This window comes from Chelon labrosus (genome assembly GCF_963514085.1).
Source record: "Chelon labrosus genome assembly, chromosome: 7".
Lineage (NCBI taxonomy): Eukaryota > Metazoa > Chordata > Actinopteri > Mugiliformes > Mugilidae > Chelon > Chelon labrosus.
The window spans coordinates 27,388,686-27,412,739 of record NC_140343.1 but is presented as its reverse complement, the minus strand read 5'-3'; the positions used below and the strand labels follow the sequence as shown (position 1 = coordinate 27,412,739).

At 39.8% G+C, this 24,054-nt stretch overlaps 2 protein-coding genes across 4 annotated transcripts; both read left to right on the top strand.

The window, feature by feature from the left end:
* Positions 1 to 5,352: 5,352 nt before the first annotated feature.
* LOC311490350 (fizzy-related protein homolog) lies at positions 5,353 to 10,386 on the top strand. Of its 3 annotated transcripts, none has more exons than XM_084547795.1 (14): positions 5,353 to 5,622; positions 6,133 to 6,228; positions 6,383 to 6,511; positions 6,802 to 6,865; positions 6,985 to 7,115; positions 7,714 to 7,796; positions 7,901 to 8,084; positions 8,187 to 8,252; positions 8,339 to 8,441; positions 8,585 to 8,769; positions 8,855 to 9,088; positions 9,318 to 9,422; positions 9,529 to 9,621; positions 9,722 to 10,386. In XM_084547795.1, the coding sequence occupies exons 2-14, from the start codon at positions 6,160 to 6,162 to the stop codon at positions 9,761 to 9,763; spliced, it is 1,488 nt and encodes a 495-aa protein (XP_084403921.1). In that variant the 5' UTR covers positions 5,353 to 5,622; positions 6,133 to 6,159; the 3' UTR covers positions 9,764 to 10,386. The 3 variants fall into 3 exon arrangements, with proteins under 3 accessions (XP_084403921.1, XP_084403922.1, XP_084403920.1); XM_084547796.1 differs by having other exon boundaries at positions 6,119 to 6,228; positions 6,988 to 7,115; XM_084547794.1 differs by having other exon boundaries at positions 6,119 to 6,228.
* A 4,310-nt stretch (positions 10,387 to 14,696) lies between these two features.
* Positions 14,697 to 23,703, top strand: r3hdm4 (R3H domain containing 4). The gene is made up of 8 exons (XM_084548141.1): positions 14,697 to 15,095; positions 17,973 to 18,130; positions 18,894 to 19,015; positions 19,153 to 19,270; positions 19,342 to 19,427; positions 19,993 to 20,078; positions 20,850 to 20,905; positions 21,691 to 23,703. The coding sequence occupies exons 1-8, from the start codon at positions 15,055 to 15,057 to the stop codon at positions 21,792 to 21,794; spliced, it is 771 nt and encodes a 256-aa protein (XP_084404267.1). The 5' UTR covers positions 14,697 to 15,054; the 3' UTR covers positions 21,795 to 23,703.
* Positions 23,704 to 24,054: the final 351 nt, after the last annotated feature.

Sequence of the window (24,054 nt, the reverse complement as noted above, 5' to 3'; positions counted from 1 at the left end):
CCCTATGTGATGCGTCACCCCACATAGTTTAGTCTTTGTTCGGCACAATTGATCCAAGTGTATCCTCTTTGTCTGAAGCTGAAGGGGGAAAAACGGTCTCAGGCTGCACTAAATAGGCCCTTGTAACCATTTTCTAATGGAGGTTTCAAACAAGAAGAAACGTGGATGGTCATTAGTGAGACAATATTGGTCTTTTACCATCTGTTGCAGAGTTAAGCTTTTATTGTCTTAAAGGTTGAGAAGATCGATCTTAACCCCAGCGTGCTTTATATGGGTAGCATCGGGTTGAATAGATAAGAAATATATTAGCATGTAAGTACCTCTCACAAACCTGTGCAGGTATATTTGTTTTAAAATAACTTTTTCTGACTGGGATCAAGAGGGAGAGAAAATCTGTCATCTTAAAGTGCAATTTCAGAATCCTTTTTATTTTTTTTATTTTCAGTTTTGTTTTTTGTTTTTTTGTTTTTTGTTTAAAGGAGGCTCATTTTCTCCATAACTGCTCATTGTCTTGTCGTGATATTTCACTTTAATATGATGTCAAACCGCAGCAAGAACGAAAACAGTCTTTAGTCATGTATGTTTTAAAATCCATCAGAGGGACAAGTGTTATAGTCGCTGCTCGTCACTTGTCCTTATGTATTTTTTTTAATGTTGTTGGTTAGTGATGTTCAGACTCCCTGTTGGACAATGCCAGGAACTCACAACATATAGAAAATGAAGATTTTGGTACACATTGAAAGCTTCTTTAGGACACAACATAAATGTGATTTTGGGCCAAGAATAAGCCAAAGGTTAGATAATGGACAAAATTGCACTAGAACAGTTTTAATTAGTTTTTTTTTTTATATAAATAAACGTGAAATGTACAGATATCGTCTTACATGTTATGTCTGTTTTAGTGACTTTGTTGTTTTAAAGTGAAGATCTACTGAAAATAAATCTAGTTTGATAGAAACTTTATCTCACTGCAGCTGCTGCTTTCATGTCGACCTGTGCACTCATTCCCACACAGTCACAGTATTTTTTAACCTCACTAAGACTGAAGAGAAATCCAAGATTACAACAGTTTAATCGTTATCATCTGACATACGTGGGCAGAGACATTTTTTTCTTTTATGTGAGCACTTGTGTTCCTCATCTCTCTCTCTGTCATGTAAGAGCTCTTTCTTTTCTTTTACCCCTCCCAATCCTCTCTACTGTTCCATGGTTTGGTGGCAGGGTGCCAGCCTGTTAGGAAGATGAGACTCCAATCAATCAGGGCTTCCCAGGGGGGCCTCTGAGCACAAGGCCCGGCTCCCTAATTGCCCCCAGGCAGGCAGGCAGGCAGGCAGGTCGGCAGGCTCAGCCACTGCAGCACATGTTCACAGAGGGACCGGTGCCGCCACGGTCACAGGCCTCCTCAGCGTGTGAATCACTTTCCTGGACAGATGGAGGCTTGAACAGACCTCACTTTAAGGACCATATGGATAAGCCCATGGACGTAATAGGGCAATGTTTACATGATTCTTGATAAGTGATTAGATATCGCATTTTGTTTGAATCACAAAGCTCAGAATCTGATTTTAAACAGCATAAACATATAAACAAAGATTTTTAATAAGCCTAAAAGACTTTTCTTACCATGTGGGAAAAAAAATCATTCTGTTTTTTTTCATGACTGAAAATAAAAACATTTGAACTTGAGTGTTTTTTTTAACTTGAGTGTATTCAAAGACTGCCCTTTTCAGAAAACCATTGCTTTCTGACAGATGTAACAGTAATATTTTAAAGGCGCAAACTGGGACTAGTTGATGGTATGAAACAACAGTAAGGCCTGTTTGCAATCGTGATTTAACTTTATCAGTAGAAAAAGAAAAAAAGTAACAACATAAGAAAAGTCATATTTAATCTCACACCTAAGAAGTTATTTTGTTGTAAAAAAAAAATTACAAGAGCACATGAAGGAGAAAAAAGACTTTTGCTATTTTCACATGTCGATTTAAGTTTATTGGATCATCTCTCAAAAGTTTATAGTGATTGTATTGATGAAAAGAAGGAAATGCTTTTAGCAACAGAGGATGAAAGAGGCAAGTCAGAGTGGGAAGTAGAAAGAAAAAATTAAGAAAGAGATTAAATTGGAGAAAAGTGTGGGAGTGAGGCAGAGAGAGGGAGAGTGGGGAGGAAGAGAGAGAGAGAGAGAGCGAGAGAGAGAGAAAAGGGAGGGTGGGATGGCTGCTCATCAGAGTTAATGATGTAGAAAATCCCCCAATTAGAGCGTTTTCCTGTGTTGCAGGATGAGTTCAGAGCGGGGTCTACTGACAGCCCTGGGATTAGTACCCGGGCTGTGCCGGGCCGGGCCGAATTGGGCCTGAACAGACACTAACTAAGTGCTGGATGGCTTGACACTGCTCAGCTTGACACTGCCTACCCTGGGTCGGGGCTATAGTCACAGCCGGGGGCTGGGGTAGGCATGCATTGAGCTGGAGTGAGTGGCACAAAGAAAAGCATGGGAAAAAAGAGCAGCAGCGCACCATCATAAAAATGGTTCTACTGGAGAGATGTTGTCTTCTGTATAAACTGTTTTGCAAATGTTTTTTCTCTAAACTTCTAGTTATATTTTTATAAAATATGAAAATTTTCTACTGAAAGGGCCCAAAGTACAAAGATGTTAGATGTGTGTAAAAATATTATGTTATTCTGATTTAATCTATTTTTTATGCCACAGTATTGCATATGTTCTCCTCCAGCACATTGCCAAATCTAATCTGGACATCTGGATTTTACAGAAAATCAATCTTGGCCTCATATTGCTTGTTGTCAATAAATCACAAGAGGACAAAAAGTCGTGCGGCGGTAGGCTAAGGCGCAGGGATCCCGGCCTTTAATCCTCCCTGTCCTTAGTACTTCGGACAGTAAATTTGAATTATTCTAAATGTCTGATTGCTTAGATATGACCGGAGCTTCTGACTGTCTCTAATGATCGTCTTTAGAGAAGGACTTGACATTTTATTTGAGACTTGACTGCTGTAGAATTTCAATTACCCATGACTTGATTATTTAAAGATTTGATCTGGCTTGAATCATGAAGAACTGCCTCTATATGCAACATCTCAAAGTAATCTAACTTTGAGCATGTTAGATTTGAGCAAATTGGAAGTTACTCTGTTATTCTGAAGGATTTCTGACTTTATTTGAACTAGCCCCCAAAATACAAAAAAAAGAGTCCCACAGGAAATTCCAGATTGCATAAGCATACAAAAAGAGAATAACGAGAGGAATAAAAATAAAATCATAAACATGGTCAGTACTTTCATTTGAACACTGTCTAACTCTAAAAGTCATAGAAACAAGTTGTTGACTAAACTGCAAATAAAAAGACAAGTAATTCTGAGGAACCTCTACAACACAGTAACTGTGTTCATTAGGAACAACTGAGTCCCGGATGACTAATTGATTAATTGTGCAGTCCATTATTTTGCTCCCACACCCGAGTAGATCTGAAAGGGCCACGGCTGGAGTTAACAGTCTTATTGGAAAGACGCGTTCCTTGCAAAGGATAATAAGGGAAAATAGCGGAATTAATTGGGTTTGATTAAGAGAGCTTTTCAATGGGGCACAGCTTTTTCGCATGACATAATTAGAGGTCAGTTGAGAGGGCGGGGTGAGAGGAGGTGAGGGGGGTTTGGTTGTTGGCGCCAGTGCTGTGTGGGTGTGTCTGCAAGAGGGGAAGGCAGATAGACAGACAGAGTGAGTGTGTGTGTGTGCGTGTGTGCGTGTGCGTGTGTGTGCGTGCGTCCGTGCGTGGTGGTTCCTTCACACTTGTAGAACTATGTTGTGTGTCTGATGTGGTAAATTTCTATAGGCTCACTCAGTAGAAAACACAGTGAAGTTCACGGGGGGCCCTCTGTGTGCGATTATTATCACTACAATTGACGGCATTAAAGGAACAGTGCTGCATCTTTTGTTATAGCTACATGGTCATTAGTTGTGCATTTCAGAGACTAAAGTATTATATAGAATAGAGTGGTGGAAGAAAAGTACATTCAGCAGTGTTTTTGGATGAGTGCGAATCATGTAAACATATTCCAAACATGTCATACAGACACACACATGGACATTATGAATGTATAATCCTGTTACAATATAATCTAGAACAGGAGAGTGGGACAGGCAAGAGATCTAAAAATACATCTGAACCCTCATAAACCAAGAGCAGGCACTTGATTAGATTAACAAATGTTTCATCGGAATTCTTTTTTTTTTTTTTTTGTCCCCTTCAGAACAGTTGTGAGTTCACAGTTTTCTGTTTTAGCAGGATTTGCATCAGACAGTGAGCCTGAATTTAGTAGGGTGAAGCTTTAATCCCAGTGACACCATTTACCTGAAGTGTCCTTTAACAAGACATTACACTACAAATCATAGAATAATATGGTATGCATTAAAACAATATGTTATTCTACTCATATTACTATACTTGGATTTCCCTGAATTGGATTCTTTATTTTTATTGATAGAAGGTCCCGGGTTCAAATCCATGGGCCGACTGGGCCTTTCTGTGTGGAGTTTGCATGTTCTCCCTGGTTCTCTCCGGGTACCATCCAAAGACATGCTCATTGAGGTTAATTGGTGATTCTAAATTGTCCGTAGGTGTGCATGTGAGTGTGAATGGTTGTCTGTCTCTCTGTGCTAGCCCTGTGATAGACTGGAGACCTGTCCAGGGTGTACCCCGCCTCTCGCCCGATGACAGCTGAGATAGGCTCCAGCTGACCCCGCGACCCTTAACAGGAATAAGCGGTTACAGAAGATGAATGAATGAATGAATTTTTATTGATGTCTTGATTTTTCTTGAAATTTGAGGACATATCTTTTAAATGTAGAGGATAAATATTTGTCGCCCTGCATGCATAAAGTGGCAGGCAAGATACGTGATTACTTAAATAATGCAGAAATACGAGGGTCCGAGTGGATTCAATGCTTTTGGTAAATACAGACTACAACGCCTGCTGCCCTCAGCTGGGTGTAAACAGTTGGAAAAAGAAATCTAGTGCGCCCTCTATGTTTGAAAATGGGACATGACAAGGAAATGAGACAATAACATGCAGTATGTTCATACATATTATTTACATTTTGGCATTTTAAAGAAGGATTAGCATTAGAAGCTGTCGGCATTATTCATGTGGTTGAATTACTTTCGATTGGTTATAAGACCGGTGATCATTTGTTACGTACACATGTGTGTCTGTGTGTGTGTGTAGGGAAATGTAATAATTCCCCAAGGTATTTACATAGATTCTCTTATTTTACACACCACATCTACATATAAGTCACTTTTTAGATAAAACTCCCGCTAGCAACCAAAGACTGTAGCCAGCAACAACCAAGTGACAACCATTGTAACAACTCATTGACTATAACAACTGAGGCATTTCCGTGTTTTGGTTTGAGAGAATTACGTCACGGGCGTGACACAAAAGTCCCAAAATGCAACGCGATTTACACCTCAGCTAAACTGAATTACAACAACTATCCCCAACTGTCAGTCAGTAATTTTAAATAGATCCAACAAATTCATCCGACCTCGTACCCGCCCCCGCTGTTTGTGTTGGGTAGTCGTGGTATTTGGGAGCTGACTCGCTGTAGGTACGTTGTTTGGACAAAAATTGACATATTAGCCATTAGCTCAGTTAGCTATCGTTAGTTATCCTTAGCTGCCTCTCCTTTTTTTAGTGTAAACATCTCTAAAATAATAATAATAATGATAATAATTTCATGACATTAAGCGTTATTAGATGCTTTGCAGGTTAGTCCTAACTGAATTATTACGTTAATTCAAATACAGCACTACTTGTGCTTTAATTTTGGTCATTATATGGAAAAATAAATGGCTGTCATCATTGTTAAGTAAATAAACGGAGTATTTTACGAGGCAGTCAGAAATAGCGCTGACTGTAGTGGTGGTTAACTGTGTGACTTTGTGGTTTTACACGTTTAAAACTGCTCTATCATGATGCCACATGAATATCTGTCAAACATTGGCAAACTAACCCTGGTTTGTGTGATAGACCCCAGAATTCTTATATATGTAATTCCACAATAGCATTTCACTTGAACTGTTGAATATATTTGTGTTGCTCAGGTCTGTCTTCCCAGCCTGCCACTGTGCTGTCAGGATCAAGGATGGATCCTGAATATGAACATCGGCTGCTCCGCCAAATCAACATTGAGAACGACAACTCGAGCCCCATTGTGAGTCGTTTATTACTTTTCTTTGTTTTTTTGTTTTTTTTTGTTCCTTAATCATATAAGTGTTATACATCAAAATTTGATGTGTTATATTATTATTGAACTGATCGAAACTTCAAAAACGAACACACGCAAAGGAGATTTGTTTGTGTTACAGAAACTGCCACACAGTCTGTGCAGCCGGGCACCCACCAGCTCCCCACTGTCCTCACCCAGTAAGCTTGGAGACAGATTCATTCCTACCAGAGCAGGAGCCAACTGGAATATCAACTTCCACAGGATCAATGTATGAGTTTGTTATTGGGGAATCTTTTGAGGACGTTGTCTGAAGAAAAAAAAAAAAAAAGTAGTATGTATAATATTAGCCAAAACTTTGGACACACCTCCTCATTCAAGGGGTTTTCAGAACTATGAAATAACACATTTGGATTTGTATAGTAAACAAAAAGTGCAAACAAGGCAAATATATTTTAAATTTAGTTTTCATCGAAGTATCCTTCTGCTTAGTATGAAGTGAAGTTTTGGGGAAAAATTGTGTCTCAAATCAATAACAGTGTTTTTGTGGTTTTTAATTAGGAAAATGAGAAATCACCAAGTCAGAACAGAAAAACAAAGGATGCCTCTACTGATAATGTCAAAGGTAAATAACTTTTAGAAATCTTGTTTTTGAATTTTGTACTTGCATGTGTGCACCTCGAATACTACTTTCATGTGTGTTTGTCATATCTTCTGACTCAAATAATGCTGTTGTGCTTGTAGCAGATGGGCTGGCCTACTCTGCTTTACTGAAGAATGAGCTGCTGGGAGCAGGAATAGAAAAGATCCAGGACCCCCAGACAGAGGACAGACGTCTCCAGCCATCAACACCAGAGAAGAGGAGTCTGTTCTCTGTATGCACATTATTATAGAACACATTTATTGTACATTATTAGTACACAAGAATATACACTGATCAGGCATAACATTAAAACCCCTGACAGGAGAAGTAAATAACATTAACCATCTTGTGACATCAATGTTCTGTGGAAACATTTGGACCTGGCATTCATGTGGAAGGTACTTAGACATGTACCATCCACTTATACCAAACCAGGCACCCCCACCCCATAGCAATGACTCTTCTTGATGGCAGCAGCCATCCCCAGCAGGATGCAGTCTGACACAGACACACACACAAAAATGCTTTAGGCACTACTCAAAAAAAACATCAAGTATCTGTCGTAATATCCATAGAGGCCCCGCCGCCCAGCCCACAGAATCCAAAGGCCCCCACTAATAACATTGTGTTGCCAGGCACCACAGGACACCCTCAGAAGGCCCATGTCCATTCTCTGACGAGTCAGAACTGTTTTGAAAGTACAAGGGAGACCTACACAATATTAGGAATGTGGGCATAATGTTATGCCTGATCATTGTACATCATGGGTGGGGGTTGGTAGATTTAGGTTATTTTAATAAAGTTATTTTCCGTCTTTGTGTTCTTTGCAGTATTCACTCAACACCAAAAGATCATCACCAGAGGATGGCTCCAACATCTCTCCCTACTCGCTATCACCTGTCAGCAATAAAAGGTAGAAGGGCTGTTTCATTCCATGTGTGGTCTCCCAGGCAAAGAAAGAATGCACATATTTTATGCTATACTTACATATTGTAAAATCTACACTTTCTGTTGCAGTCAGAAGCTGTTGCGTTCACCAAGAAAGCCAACGCGCAAGATCTCTAAGATCCCCTTTAAAGTTCTGGATGCTCCAGAGCTGCAGGATGACTTTTATCTCAACTTGGTGGACTGGTCGTCCCTTAATGTGCTCAGTGTCGGGTTGGGCACATGTGTTTACCTGTGGAGTGCCTGCACCAGCCAGGTATGGAAAATTATGTGTATACATAAATATATTTTATTTTTTGGCAGCTTTCATTGCTATGCTGTATCACAGTGACTCAATAGATGATTTATGTTGTTTTAGGTAACAAGGCTGTGTGACTTATCAGTGGAGGGAGACTCAGTCACGTCAGTTGGGTGGTCAGAAAGGGTAAGTAGCTATGTGCTGTTAAAGAATTATTCCGGTGAATTGTCAGTTGACTTTTTTGTCTGTAAGTGGATGTTTTGTATTTTTAGGGAAACATTGTGGCAGTGGGGACTCATAAAGGCTATGTTCAAATCTGGGACGCTGGTGCTGGCAAGAAACTTTTTGCCCTAGAGGGACACACAGCCAGAGTTGGTAAGAACTTTGTTCTGCAGTTTACAGGAATTACCAAGACAGATGAGCTGAAAACAAGGCACAGTCTTGATTAAATTGAAAAACATTTTAGTCAAATGTGGAGAGTGTTATAAGGCTTTCATTTAAGTTTACTTTCTCAACAGGAGCATTGGCATGGAATGCAGATCAGTTGTCTTCGGGAAGCCGTGATCGTATCATTATTCAGCGAGATGTGCGGACGCCTCCTCTCCAGTCAGAGAGGCGGCTGCAGGGGCACAGACAGGAAGTGTGTGGCTTGAAATGGAGCACTGACCATCAGCTGCTCGCATCTGGTGGCAACGATAATAAGGTAGAGGTATCGTTATTAGAGCCACCTCTGTCTTTGTTTGTTTGATTGCTGTATTCAATGCTGAGGGTGTGTTTTATTGTTTCAGCTGCTGGTGTGGAACCATTCGTCAGTGAGCCCGGTGCAAACGTACACGGATCACTTGGCTGCAGTGAAAGCCATTGCCTGGTCCCCCCACCAGCATGGCCTGCTGGCCTCTGGTGGCGGTACTGCCGATCGCTGTATTCGTTTTTGGAATACTCTAACATCGCAGCCGCTGCAGTGTATGGACACCGGCTCTCAGGTCTGCAACTTGGCCTGGTCCAAACATGCTAATGAGCTGGTAAGTGACTCCTGCTCATAATTTATAATATAATATAATATTTTCGTTGAGAATAGTATGCAACGTACCTATCTCACTGATCCTTTAATCCTGTACATTTGCGCCTAATTTATATAATTTTACAAAGATTTCTCAGTTTCTGTGTGTGAATTCAACAATACTGTTTCCTAATCCTACATCCGCTGCTGTTCAGTGCAAGCAACAATAAGCAAACATGTGCTTTTTCCAGGTCAGCACCCATGGATACTCTCAGAACCAAATCTTGGTGTGGAAATATCCAGCTCTCACTCAGGTTGCCAAACTCACAGGACACTCCTACAGAGTGCTCTACCTGGTAAAGTTTCTTTCTGATGAGAATATAGTCTTATGTAAATGGGAGGGTGTCCAGATTTGCAAGAACAGATGGATGATTTTGTTTTTTTTGTTTTTTTTACCATTAGGCCATGTCCCCAGATGGTGAGGCGATAGTCACAGGAGCTGGAGATGAGACGCTACGTTTCTGGAATGTATTCAGTAAAACACGGTCAACAAAGGTGAGAATGTGTCATTGGACTGCTTCATTAATAATAGTAATACAGACCGAGACCTCCTCATACCTGTAAAATAATCATGTTTCTTTGTCTTTTCCTTCAGGAATCTGTATCAGTTTTAAATCTCTTCACCAGGATACGGTAACTTTAAACAAATAAAAGACTCTCAAGACGATCTATGTGCCATCTCTCGATACCTTATCAACATGGTGCTAAGGACAAACAGTACAATCAGAGGCCTCACGTGATATTTTTTCACAAAGCAATGAGAACAACTGTGTAAGAGTTTTCTTGACTCTCATAAATGTTTTGTTTTTTTACATTTTAAAACGTCTTGAACTTACTTTAGTTTTATACTCACAACTAGAAATCATAAGCCTTAAAATATCTATCATTAATGAATTTGAAATGTGGAGAGAGCTTTTCGTTTTAGTTTTTGTGTATCTCAGGTTTAATTTATTTGATGCACTTGTTATGTGATAAAACATCTGGACACTTTATGTGAAGTCTTCTGCCATTTAATAGAGATTCTGTGGAGAAAATGCCATGTTATAGAAAAACTAAACATAACCACCACGATCACGGAGATCCTTTGGAGAAAATGGCTTAGAGTGGCTGGCAGAAATAATGCAGTTTTGCTTCTGTGTATGAAACGTCTGATGCTGTGCATTAAGACATCTTCTACTAAGTGGAACCTTTTCAGGAAAAGAAGAAATAAAAGTTGGAAGAACTGAAGTGTACACTTAGTGTATTTTAATTTTTGTATGACACGCTCTACACCATTTCCACTTATTATTTTGAACTTGATTTATTTTTACTTGCACATGAAGTAGTTAGTAGTAGTTGTTAAAGTTGAATTGGCTAATGCAGTATACTATACACACTTTCCGTTTTTCCTATTTGGTTTCCAGTTTTATTATTTACACCCAGCTGAAGCTCGTCTGATATACATACAACTCAGTTTCCAAGTGTGAATTCAACAGTCCTTACTGTCGAGGTGAAAAAAGTACAAAGCAATGTCAATTATTTAAACATATATTAAGTAAAATGGGGTGTAAGTATTCGACCCCTTTAAAGTGACTGACCTATTAGACAGAGGTGCAGGCATTTGTTGCCAGCAGTCTCAAAATAAAAAAAAATAAAAAAACACTGTGGTCAGCAGAGTCGAAGCTTAGGGGAGATTGTTCTTTCTCCGCTGCAGTCCCCAAACATGCCTTGACCACTCTGTACAGCACTTTTGTCAACATTTGTTGTTTTTAAATGTGCTTTATAAATTTACATTGAAAATGAATGGAGATCACCTGAGTGCAGTGAATGTGTCTCAAGTTTCTAGTACTAGTGCAAAGACACATGTGTTTTGAAGATCCAGTCTCTGGTTAATCAGTATTCTTGACTATAATTACACTATGTAGACAAACAACAACCCAAGCAACTTGGAAAAAGAAACTATAAAGTACCAAGTCACTAAAATTACCCGGGAGTTTAGTTAAATCCATCATTAAGAAACGGGTGGAACTTAACACAGCCCGACTCTTCCCCAGTCAAAGCTTTAGGGGAGTCCATAAAGCCACCACCTTGTCATGTGATTGTAACCTCTTACCATGTACAATTGGATTGAGCGGCGCTTCCAAAACTGCTTAGTTAGGGATAACAGTGCTACAGTGTAAACATGTCATAAACATGTGTCTTTGTGATGTTCTGGATTCCTTCAAAACGTTTGGGTGGCTGGAGTTTAGGGAGAGTCACTTTATGTCCTTCTGCTGCTAGATTGAAAACTTAGCAATGCCTTTTGAAGCTGCAGCGATTCAAATTCTAAGTGAGTGAAAGTCCAAATGTTGTTTTTAAACTGGAATCTGAACCAGAACTGACTGGCTGGATGAACGAACACTTCAGAATGCATTTACCAGATCTACTGCAGAGAGCCACCGAGAGGCATCTGAGGAGACTTATAGACGGATGGAATAGTGTATGGATTTGGCACTGAGGGAGCTCTAGGTTGCACAACAGTATTTACAGCTTGCACAAAACAGAATCCAGTAGGCTGACCATGGTTACAAATCAACAGGAGTGCAAAGAGGTGAATTTCAAATGGTATGATTACTCCTGCTTTTTTAATGACTCAAAAACTGGACTAATTTAAATAATTCAACAGCTTCAGCCTTTAACGGATATTGCTGTTGCAAAGGCCTGTAAGTAACTTTAGGCTGAACACTAGTTCTGTAATTTTAATTAGGCCAACATCAGGCCAACATATTTCTTGAGACCTGGTAACCTGTTCACTTAGGGACCTCCTGGAAGGTTGGAATGACTGCAGCATCTCTTCTGACAGAAATATAAGTTGTGACGTGGAACGTGGTACCAACTCAACAGCCCTGTTAGTGTGCGCAGTCACTAAAGGGAAAATCTTTCTATAAACTTTTGACCATGAACAAAAAAACACTGAGGTTTCCTGTGTTGGCTGACAGTCTGTAATGTTTCTGCATGTAAGTGTGCATGATCCTAAATATTCCCATCCATCCTTTTCATGCATAGCATATATATACTGTATTTATCTATCATAAAAACAACATTTATTCTTAAAAATTACTTTTAATTAATTGCATTACTCCTTCTGTTTCCCATCTTCACAAAACTCACTTATTTCCCTGGCATGGAATTTCTGTCATGGACACAGCCCTCCCTTTGAACGGAGGCTGTGTCTGCAACAACCTTAATAAAAGCAACTTAAACAGTGGTAATAACTCTTTTTGGAAAACCAGATGTGTTCCCAGAACAAAATCTGTGACCAAATGTGTCACTGGGAAAACTAAACCTTTTCCTACTTTACTATTTTTTTGTCTTTCTTTTGTTACCGCATTCAATGTGTGAAAATTACTTTGTTGTAAAATTGTTGTAAATTTTTTACATTGTGAGAATCTGAAATAAACATAAAAAGAGACCAAACTTTCTTTACTCAGTTTTATTCTTTATACAAAAATTGCCAGTTGGTCAAAAAGAGTGCTGTGCAGTCTGCAGTGTGACAAGATCAGGATGAAACAGGCTTATAGTATATGAGTTCACTTGTCTATTGTTTTGAGGCTAAGTCCAGGTGGTTAGACCGAGACAGTGCACTACACATAGAGACACGTGCAAAGTCTGGGATACCAGGCCCGATGTGTCCTATATGAAAGTCTAATGGATAACTCTCAAAAAAGGGTCAAATCCAACGGCCATACATGTCGTCCAGATTCCCACCCTTCTGCCAGACACTCGTGTCTCTGAAACGACGTTCGCTAAAAGAAACGACAGCACGATCCGACTGGACTCGTCTCCTTGGAGCTTCATCGCCGCCTCTCCTCTTCCTACCCAGTTTCTGCGTCACTGTCTGCAGCAGGGCGTCCAGGCTGCACAAGGAGATGTCAGGAAGACGAAACTCTGCAGACCTCTGCACAGAGAAGAGTCTAAACGAGTCAAAAATATATTCCATCCCCGAATCAATTGCTCAACAAAACTCCTCTCAATGTAAAAATCTGTTTTTTAATTTGCTCTTTATTTTCCTAATCTCAGGTGTTACTGTTTTTCTTGCAGTTATGCACTAAACACCTGGCTTGAATCCAGTTTTAAGGATCTATGTTTATTTTATATTTACTTGTGTCAAGCCTTTAAAAGTAATAAATAGATGTCTCTTACTGTCTGTTTCATGTTAAGGTCAAAACATGCAAAAATGAATGTGTACGTGTGAAGGCCCAGATGAAGATTTTCTGGAAATAGGAACTAAAATATCCAGCTTTAAAGCATTGTTTTACTTAATCAGAGGCCACACTGTGAACCTGTGGCAGACTGGTTGCAACTAAAGACTGAAATAAATCCTACAGGTGCACTCTAGAGGCTTAATAGGATTTCCATAATCAAGCTGTGACAGACAGATTTAAATAAGGTGCAAATGTTGTAGTACTGATAAGAAAATTGGGTCTAAACATTATCAATAATCTGGTTTTGAAATTAACTCACACTCTTAGAGAACAGAGGATTGTCTCTCCAGGGCCTGTTGTCCAACACTTGTCCTGTAACTGGTCCATGGTCTCCACAGCTGTCTGTTGTAAAGTTTGGAATAGTGGCGGTTGTTTCTTGGTGACGTAGAGTGATGGGAGGCAGAGGCTTCTGACACCTCTGGATCTTCTGACGGTCACACCCCTCAGCAGCTGGTTTTCGTCGAGTTATAGGCGGCAGCACAACCCGAGGACTCTGTGACTGTTTGGCTTCTGTTGTTGTCTCTGAAGTAAATCCTAAATCAGAATCACTCGATTTGCGTTTCTCTTCCACTGATGGGTCTATTTTGCTGCTTTTTTCTGTTTTCCTTCGATTCATGAAGCTAAAACCTTCCTCTTCGTCCTCCTCCTCTTCCTCCTCCTTGGCCAAGGCCAAAATAGGGATTAAGTTGACACAAAGCTTCATCACGTTCCCTGACGTCTCACATGTAGTCATGCCTTTGACTCTAGTGGACCTGCTGTTTGACACAGTCCCTTTAGTTGTCTCCTTTGGCTTCACAGTTCTTATCCTGGGAACTGATTTCTTTACCGCAATCAGTGGCAAAGTGTGTGGTTCAAGTTTCTCTGATATTATCAAAAAACTCCCTGTCTTCTTCCCGTTTCCCATTCCAAGATGTAGAGGGAAACACCTTTGTAAATCTTCTCTGATAACGTTCAAACATCTCTCAAAAAAAAACTTTATAAACAAAGAAAACTCCCAGCTCTACCAGATTGAACTTGTTCCCTCTCCAGTAGCAATGAGAAAGAACAATTAAATGACTCACTGGCATCCCTATAAAGCCTGCTGTTATGGTAACATGCACACAAACCTCAGTAACCTTTAATGAGTGGGGGAAAAAATCACCTTAAGTCAAAGCAGTTATAATGCCTGACCCAAAACCACTCCAAGATGGTGGATTTGAAAGATGATGGAGGTGGCAGAGACTTTATTTTGAAGCCAGAGCAAGGATTTTTGTTTGCTGAGGTGGCTAGGCAAAGATAGTCTATTAGCAACATGGCTCCCTCGAGAGATTAAAAAGAACACTGATTTACACTGCACGTATGAGTTGTATCATTAAAATTCCAATCAAACAAATTTTCTTATTTATTGTTTTTGTTTTATAATAGTGTATGGAAATAACATTGATAACAATAGTAGTGATAATAATAATAAAAGAATACATGTTCTGTTATGTGTCTAACAGACAGAGTGAGCTCTCTGACTTTTTTCCATCTTTGTTTGTGAAAGACAACGGCTATTTTTGTTCCTGGGTTCCGCCCACACTGTCAAGCTAGTTGCCAGCAGCTAGCCACCCTTACCTGATTACCTGCCAAACACTTACTGTTTCAACTTTTGTTTTTCGCTGCCGACTGTATTTATTTGTTACACGTCCCGTGAATTCTTTCCGTTTGTTTTTCCTCAAATAAGATGGTCGTTTTGACAGATAACAATGAAGAGCAGGATTATATGTGAGTGCAAATTTCGGAACTGAAATGTTAGCCGGCTACTTAGCATTAGCCAGAATTAAAACTCCGCTTGACTTAAGTAGCTAGTTTTACTGACGGCAGTTGTATCTGGTAGCTCGACTAAAATTACCTGTTAATTTGGTCGCATGGTAATAAACTAACTCATTTGCTAGTAAACGCCGTTTTTGATGTTTTAACATGCTCTTTAATTCTGTCATTGTTAGCATTTTAGCAGCCAGCCAGCTAGCAGACCTGTTTACGTTGTTTTACGTTGTCTCGGAGTCTTTAAATCATCACAGTTTATTCACTTCACTACAACGAACTAGCTTTGCTTTCATTCAAACTGTGTCCTGCTTTATTTGCCTATTGTTAAAATTTACAAGAAAGGAGAAAAAGTATACGTTATGAAAAAAAATTTTTTTTAACGCCAGTAAAATTTGTGATTATGTCAGGTTTACATGTCAGGCCGAGATTTGGGCCAAACCCTAAATAATCCAGGCAGACATTGTATCATTTTATGTAGTTTAACAACCTGCAGGGTTCAGGCTAAAAATGGCACCAGCTGGGCAAGTTGGCAAGAGGCAGGCAGAAAACCAAGCCGAGGCGGTCCTCACACAAAACACCCACTGACCTACATCTGGAGCTGCTGCAGGATACTCGTTCATGCTCTGCTCCATTTAAAATCACTGCAGAGATGGGGCGTTTAAAGGGAGCTTTCAAAGCTTTATATCTTGTAATTATCTTTAATATGATGCCAAACAATTAGTAAATATTAAGTGAGCTTGACACTAGTATCCTGCTAATAATATGAATAAAAATGCCTCGTGTAGCCATTTCAGTTAGAACAGACTGGGATGATCAGAAGGAGTGTTTAGTCGGATTGAGAGGGAGGGTGGCACCCCTCAAAAATCCTTTAAATTGGAAAATATCAGCATTGAATAAGTATCCAAGTGTTTCATCCAAGTTTATTTCTGCTTGCTTGGACTAAACATCAGGTGACATGAATTTGCAGGAGGGACAGACACATGACACATATACAAAATTGTATAAACAAGGTGAACAAAGTCAGAATCCATGTGTGCAGCTATGTCGAAACCATTGGTCAGTCTTGGTCAACTTCTACTGAAAGAAACCAGTGTTGTGAATAAAGTTGTCAACACGTCTTCTGTTATATTTCACATGCCACATAAAAAGTCCTGTTCTGATTGATGCCTTGGGGCGTGTAAACACAGTGGTATGAAAGAGTGTTTGCCCCCTTCCCGATTTATTTTTTGCATGTTTGTCACATCTAAATGTTTCAGATCAAATTTAGATGGAAGACAAAGATAACACAAGTAAACACAAAATGCAGTTTGTAATTGAGGGTTGTTATTAAGGGAAAACAAAATCCACCTGCATTGCCCCCTACCTGATAACTGGTTGGGCCACCCTTAACAACAACAACTGCAATCAAGTCTTTTACAGCGCTGTGGAGGACTTTTGGACCACTCATCTTAGAATTGTTGTAATTCAGCCACATTGGAGGGTTTGAGCATGAACTGGCTTTTTAAGGTCATGCCACAGCATCTCAGTAGGATTCAGGTCAGGACTTTGATTGTCCTGCTGCAGAACCCAAGTTCGCTTCAGTTTGAGGTCACGAACAGATGGTCGGACATTCTCCTTCTGTATTTTTGGTAGACAGCAGAATTCATGGTTCCATTTATCACAGCAAGTCTTCTAGGTCCTGAAGCAGCAAAACAGCCCCAGGCCATCATGCTACCACCATATTTTACTGTTGGTGTGAGTACCTTCCCACAAGTCTTGGGGATCATCAAGATGTTTTCTGGCAAAACTGAGTCGAGCCTTTATGTTCTTTTTGCTCAGCAGTGGTTTCTGTCTTGGAACATGCAGACCATTTTTGCCCAGTCTCTTTCTTAAGGTGGAGTCATGAACACTGACCTTAACCGAGGCAAGTGAGGCCTGCAGTTCTTTGGATGTTGTTGTTATGGGGTCTTTTGTGACCTCTTAGTTGAGTCGTCGCTGTGCTCTTGGGGTAAATTTGGTTGGCTGGCCACTCCTAGGAAGGTTCACCACTGTTCCATGTTTTCACCATTTGTGGATAATGGCTCTCTCTGTGGTTCACTGGAGTCCCAAAGCTTTAGGAATGGCTTTATAACCTTTTACATACTGATAGATCTCAATACTTTCTTTCTCATTTGTTCCTGAATTTCTTTGGATCTCAGCATGATGTCTAGCTTTTAAGAATCTTTTGGTCTACTTCATTTTGTCAGGCAGGTCCTATTTCTTGATTGAGACCATTTAAAGTCAATAAAAATTTTGGCTTAATCCAAGTTGTAATTAAGACTGAAAGCCTTGGTTGCCTAGCATGAACACAAGTATTGTTGCTCAGCGTAGCTAAACCTAGATGGATATTTATACTGTTCTCACACAACAAACTGTGATGCTATCTTATTTGTTATTTATATGAACAGAGGTATTTAACGTAGGAATGCTACTCACCCACTGTCTCTCATGTGATATGAAAAGTTTCATTGTATGTGCCTGTATGCTCATTAGTTAAAAGATTGTGGAAAATCTAGAAATACCCACAGAAGAAGTCGTCTCTATGCAGCAGGTTGAGCAGAATTGGGTTAACTACATCCCCCCCAACGTGCAAAGTAACTCAATTCAGTTCAATTGGATTTTATTTATATAGCTTCAGTAAGAATACATTCTGTCTCAAGACGCTTTACAGAACCCAGCCTTAAACCCTCAGAGCAAGCTCGAAGGCGACAGTTTCAAAGAAAAACCCATTAATCATTAATCATGTTAGAAGGTGGTAAATCCCTTTTAAGATTTGTGTTCTTGACTAAATTGATATCTCGTCCTCTGTATTTCCAGCCTGATCGAGGAGTGTAAGTGCACCTCACTGCCCAACTCTCCCGCCAAACGAGTGTCTCCCTCTAAAAAGAAGCAGTTCTATATCAACCAAGCCATCCGCAACTCTGACCTCATCCCTCGGGCCAAAGGCAAGAAGAGCCTCCGCCGACAGGAAAACAGTAAGCTCTCATTTCACACAATCAGGTTATAAGAGACAATGGCGGAAAAGCGTTTAAAGGGGAACCCCACCGGTTTTACTCATTAATGTTTAATGTGTATGTGTCAGGAAGTACTGCTGCAGAATGCTGGGTTCAGATTACAGAAATGTTAAAATCCTACCTGATCTTGAAATCAGGTTGCATCACACATTTAAGAAGAAACTTTACAGATATGCTGCTTTCTTAAACCAGGGCACATTACAGGGTGGAAAACTAATAGCGCAACACACACAACCGGATATTACTTCAGTTGTTGTGCCAGATCAGAGGGCTTTGAACGCTGCCATGACCCATGTTATTTCTCAGGGAAGCAAGAAAGAAGAACTATTTTGTGTGTTTGTAATACTTTGCAGTGTGAAAAAAAGGAATTAGAAGGCTAAACAACTGTGGATGAGAAGATGATTTGGCCAACTTTGTCAGCACATGCAGTCTTTTCTTGCAGAAAGCTGGAGGGGAGATGTTAGCCAATAGTTATATTGATCAATTTTATTACCAGAGGGGTGAATCGGGAACTGTACAGCCTTTAGTTCAAACCATTAGCATTAGGTGAAAATATTTTATGAAGCTTTTTGTGGTGTGGCTGGATGAAGTTTGGTAAACAGAATCAAGTTAATTTTGTGTTGAGCACCGAAAAAGAGCTTTTTTATGGTCAACAATTATTACTTTAAATTCATAAATCAGTCGTTTAAGTTTCCTCTCTGTGCTCTTTCTGTCTGAAAATCAGCCCGGTATCTTGCTAATCTTCTTGAGAAGGATGAGTGCTCCAAAGATGATCTGGAGATTTGCAGTAACCCGGCCATCCCATCTATCTTCACTGAAGCCTGCACCAATGGAAACTACATAGAGGTAAACACATCAGCCTCTTTTCTTCAGGTTAATTCACCATGATGTATGTATGTAACACTTTAATCCTCAAGATTAAACAAAAAAAGACACAAGTTTCCAAAGCCTTTCTAGTGTAATTTATTGTCCTGTCATCGCAGCCATGGAATGACTTCATGAATTGCTCCGGTGAGGAGCAGGAGCGGCTCCTGTCTCTGTTGGAGCTGGAGGAGGCCAAGAAGAAAAGCTCCGACCGGCTCCCGAAGGACCAGAGGAATGGTGAGCATCTCATTTTGTGTTTGTTTGCAGGCTGTTCTGTGTTTTTCTGACTGTTGCCCACCTCTCCACAGTAAATCCTGCCTTCACTGCTCAGGACTGCTTCCAGAGAATCGACCGCAGGCTACGAATGACTCTGAGGCGTAAACAAATCCCCATGGTGAGAATAACATCCTCTTCAAAATTGTCACAGTGGTCCATTGGTCTCTGATTGCGTGTACTGTGTTAAGGTTTGTGTTCAAACATTGTGGTATGTACAGTGGGTTTGCAGAGCGTCAACCTCTTGTTACAAGACATGTTAAATTCAGTAGTTTTTGACCTTTCCTCTGTCTCTATTGTGCATCAAACCCCTTTGTCTCTGTTGCAGGCGTTCATAAGATGTCCCAGTCAAGTTTATTTTAACCTCTCGATCCGATAGTTGTTGTTTCTTTGGCTCTACAGTCATTTTTTTAACCATCAATTTCTTGGTAATAACGCCAGTAACCATAGCAATGGCAACTGCACTAGACTGTGCTGGCAGATGTAGCTGCATCTAGTCATAGTTGTAGATGGTGTAACCAGTATAAACATTTATTGCAACGCTGGACATTGCTGGGGTTGATTGTACCAAACTCTGTGATTTCCAGCTGGTGCCACCGGCCTCTGGACGTAATTTGAATGTGAGCTAGGAAATGAAGGACGTGAAGAAACAGTCGGCCCTAATTCTTTTTGTTTCCTCCTCACAGGGGACGCTGGAAGTCCTCGAGGAGAACCTTCTGAGCTTCTTCAATGCTCAACCTCACTCTGTTTACACAACCAACCTCACCAGCAGGTACAAATCCTCTTTCTATAATCAGAGTACCCATCAGTCTTTAAAAGCGCTGAATTCAGCTTCTCAAAAAAATTATTTATACAGTATTTTGTATGTGGGACTAATGAAAGCAGAAGACCCTCAGACCCTGTTGAAAATAATGTCTACACTAATAGCTATTGTGGGAAAATGTCTTTTATTATTGGGAATCATTGTTATATACGACTGATCACAATGCCATTTTGTCACTTTTTTTTTTTAGTGAAACAGGAATTAAATTAGATTCTGTGTGTATCTTAAAAAGCCTTTTAGCTGGACGAGCATTGCAGGAAAATTGTTTCCCTTCTACAAATATAAGGTTTCTGAAAATGTTGTTGAGGACTTTGGCTCCTGAAAGGCTTTCAAACGCATAAATGTATTAGTCAGACGTGCTGGATCGACATCCACATCTCTTCCATTCCTGAAATAACACAAACCCCCCAACGCACCCCTTCAGCTGCTCTTAACACACTTTCATGTCCTTATCCCTTGACAAATATGCAGGTTGAATGCTCAGACTGGTGGATCATAATAATGTTTCAACTGGAAACACATGATTACATGAAAGTCCACACAGAGAAGTGGAGCGGAGCTGAAAAAACAATGCAAACAAATACCAGATGTGAGAAAATGGCAAATAAAATTGGCACATAAACATATAAACAAACTTTATTGACCTGGATCACTACAGAAGAAAATTAATACTCGGTTTGAATCACGTTGATTGAAAATGTGTTTGTGTTTGTGAATCAGCTTTGAGAGGCTGCTGCTTCACGCCATCTGCCAGTATATGGACCTCGTCTCTGCAAGTGAGTGGAAACAATACATACTGGACCACTTTAAATGACACTGTCCACCTTACATATGTTGGAGGATCCTGTCTGAACATCAAATAGCCTCACGTTATGTGATATGTACATATGCTGCTTGGTGTTCAAATGGTAATGTCAGCTGTAAATCGTGGGAACACAGTTGCTAGGCAACTGTTAGCGTCTGGAAGCCACCGAGGCTAACAGTTAGCAAGATAACGAGTGTGTAACTCACTGTAGGAAATGCAAAGGCATGGTGATGACTTTACTCAGACATATATAAATAAGATGAGAAAGCTCTTCTTAGTATATGACTAAATTACAGTATTTAAAACAGAACATCCACCTCTGCCATTAATGAAAACATCAGCAAACGCTTCATAACTCTTGAACTTGGAGTTTATCGAACATATCCAGTAACAAGGTGGTGAATACCACAATAGGCCGCTGTTGATTTGAACTTTTCTCATAAATTCAAAGACACCAATGTAGGATCATTTCTTCAGGGATCAGTTTTAAAGGCAGTAACGTTTCCCTTCCAGTAAATATATGTTTGGTGGGGGTTTTGACTTCTTCATTCTCAAGAACAATGAACTTTCCCCGTACAGTTTTAAAACTATGAGGAAAAAGACGACATCTATTAATAATGTATCAGCCATCAGTAACCACAGATCTTCTGTTCTAACTCTTAACATTTCAATAATTCATAGATTGTTGTCTGATTTCAAAGTGTTTCAGTCACAAGGCAGTGATCGAAGTCTATTTGTTGTTTGTTGGACCATCAGGCTCAGACTACAACGGCTCACGCCAGACTGAAGTGGTGAACAAACAGGAAGAGTTCCTGCCCCCTGGACTTCTACTGTCTGCCTACCTGGGCCAGATGAGCTGAGACCAGGACCTCGCCGTGGGTTTCGCCGGTTCCCTCCTGCAGCACGTCTGCTGCCGACCGGAGCGGCGCGAAATGTAGATAATGATGTGTCACTAAAAGCTTAGCAAGCAGAGCTGAAAAGATGCCTGCTTCCATTTTCTCTAGGTTTCTGTGGTAAATTTTCCATTAAATTTATCTATGAACAAATCACTGCAGTGTGTAAAAACATGTTAAACAACGTGCATGCTAGCTGCAGCATTGGTAGTATGTTGCAGTTAGCATGCAGTAACCTGGTTACCTAAGCTCTTCTCCAGCACCATCCTCCGGCAAATGTTTTAAATTTCCTGCCCCACTGGTGAAGATTTAGCAACAGACGTGTCAAGGTGGTTTTCATGATGTTCTAAAAAAACAAATGGTTCAATATTGGGAGTGATATTAATTACCTTTTTCTAACTTTAAGATGTACTTATATAACAGATTTCTTATTCTTTGGGACAAAAATAATCAAATTACACTACAAAGTAACTCTAATAACAGAGTTTCACACACAAATTTGGATCACAGGAAATACAACATTGTAGCTATGCAAACATAAAGAATATTGTAATAAGTACAATATTATGGATTGAAATCTGAGTTTAATTCCTTAATGCTCTAAAAGATAAGTAGCTGAACTTTGTTTTACACATCTGCACTTGATACTTGACTAAAAAAAAAATTTAAAAAAACGACAGTAATGCCTAAAAAATATAGAATATAGTGGAAAATTTACTATACGAGCTCAGAGTTGTGCAGCTCTGTCGGGGCAAACAAGGAGCCTGCAGTGACCCATTGTTGCCTGAAAGACTAGCCTGTAGAATTTGTTGTTAGTGGTAGTGGGGTATGAAGCATGAATATTAGTAATCTATATATGCAGACACATCACTCATCGTAAGTGAAGAAGTCTTTGGTAATTTACTGGGAAGCGAGGCTATTCTTTTATAATTGTCTGTTAGGAAGAGGGAGATTTGTTTGTGTGTGTTAGCTTTAGACGCACTGACCCTCTGTCTACACTGGATGTGTTTCAGTCAAACACTTACACTTAAACATGTGATACTGTGTCGACGACCAAGAAACATCTGTTATTCTGCAGCTGAATACCTGATGCTGCTGTCAGTGTGCTCCAGTGTAGATGAGGTGTCACTGTTATTTCAGTCATGGATGATATTCAAAGATAAGGAACTATATTATATTATTGTTCAAACCCGTTTCTGTACATTGAAGTGAATTCAACGCGCACAGTGTTCTCTGTTTACACACAACTACAACTTACAAAGCCTCTTTTTTTTACAACATGGTTTAAACTGTAGATGTGTTACAATGACAGAGCAACAAACACCTTTAAGGGTTCTTTGATGAGTTACAAAAACAAACCTGCGGAGTGTTGACTCTCAGGTACAGTCTGTACAAGCCCAGAAAAGCACTTCTGCCTTACGAACACGAGTTTCTATGTTTTGTCTGTACATATATTTCTACATTTGTACTCGACTTGATTTTAGAAACGTGTGAAAACAAATCCCCGGTTCCTTTTCACGCTGTCGACAAACGGTGTAACAAAAACTCGAGGTGCATTTTGTCAACAACCAAAGTTTGTGCGTTTGGAACTTCTCAGGCTTCTCTCTCTGACTGTCGTAGTGATTTCGTGTGCTGTTGCTTTCTGTGTGTACTCTTGAGATGTTTGGATTATGTTCACCTCAGCACACTGGAGCGCTGCCAAGGTTTTAATACATGGGAGCGCTGTAAATATTAAACTTCATCAACTGACTCGTGCCAACGTTTGAGAAGCCATCTGAGAGCTTTATACGCTGAACTGAAACATCTTTGTGTATATATGTGATGTGCGTATTTATAATTATCACTGCAACTATTAAATGATTTAAGGTAACTTGCATTTTATGTTTCAGTTTCCTCTTTAATTGATTTTGTGGAATTTACTGACTTACCGTCAAAGTAAAAACAGAATATATATTTATTAAAATATAATGTAAAATGAGTGGTAGTTTAAATATTTACCGTCTTCAAGTCAGTATTTAGTAGATGCACCTTTGACTCGAGTCTGAGTGAATAGGTCTGAGTCAGCCCTCCACATCTAGACATTACCTTCATATTCCAGAGGTCAGACCAATGTTGGCAGCAATGTGCTGCCATCAGCAGCTGTTAAAAATTAGTAAACAGTAACAGACAGGAGTATTAGTAACAAGAACCATCTTAGTTGTACTTTTAAAGTGCAAGTTGCACTTAG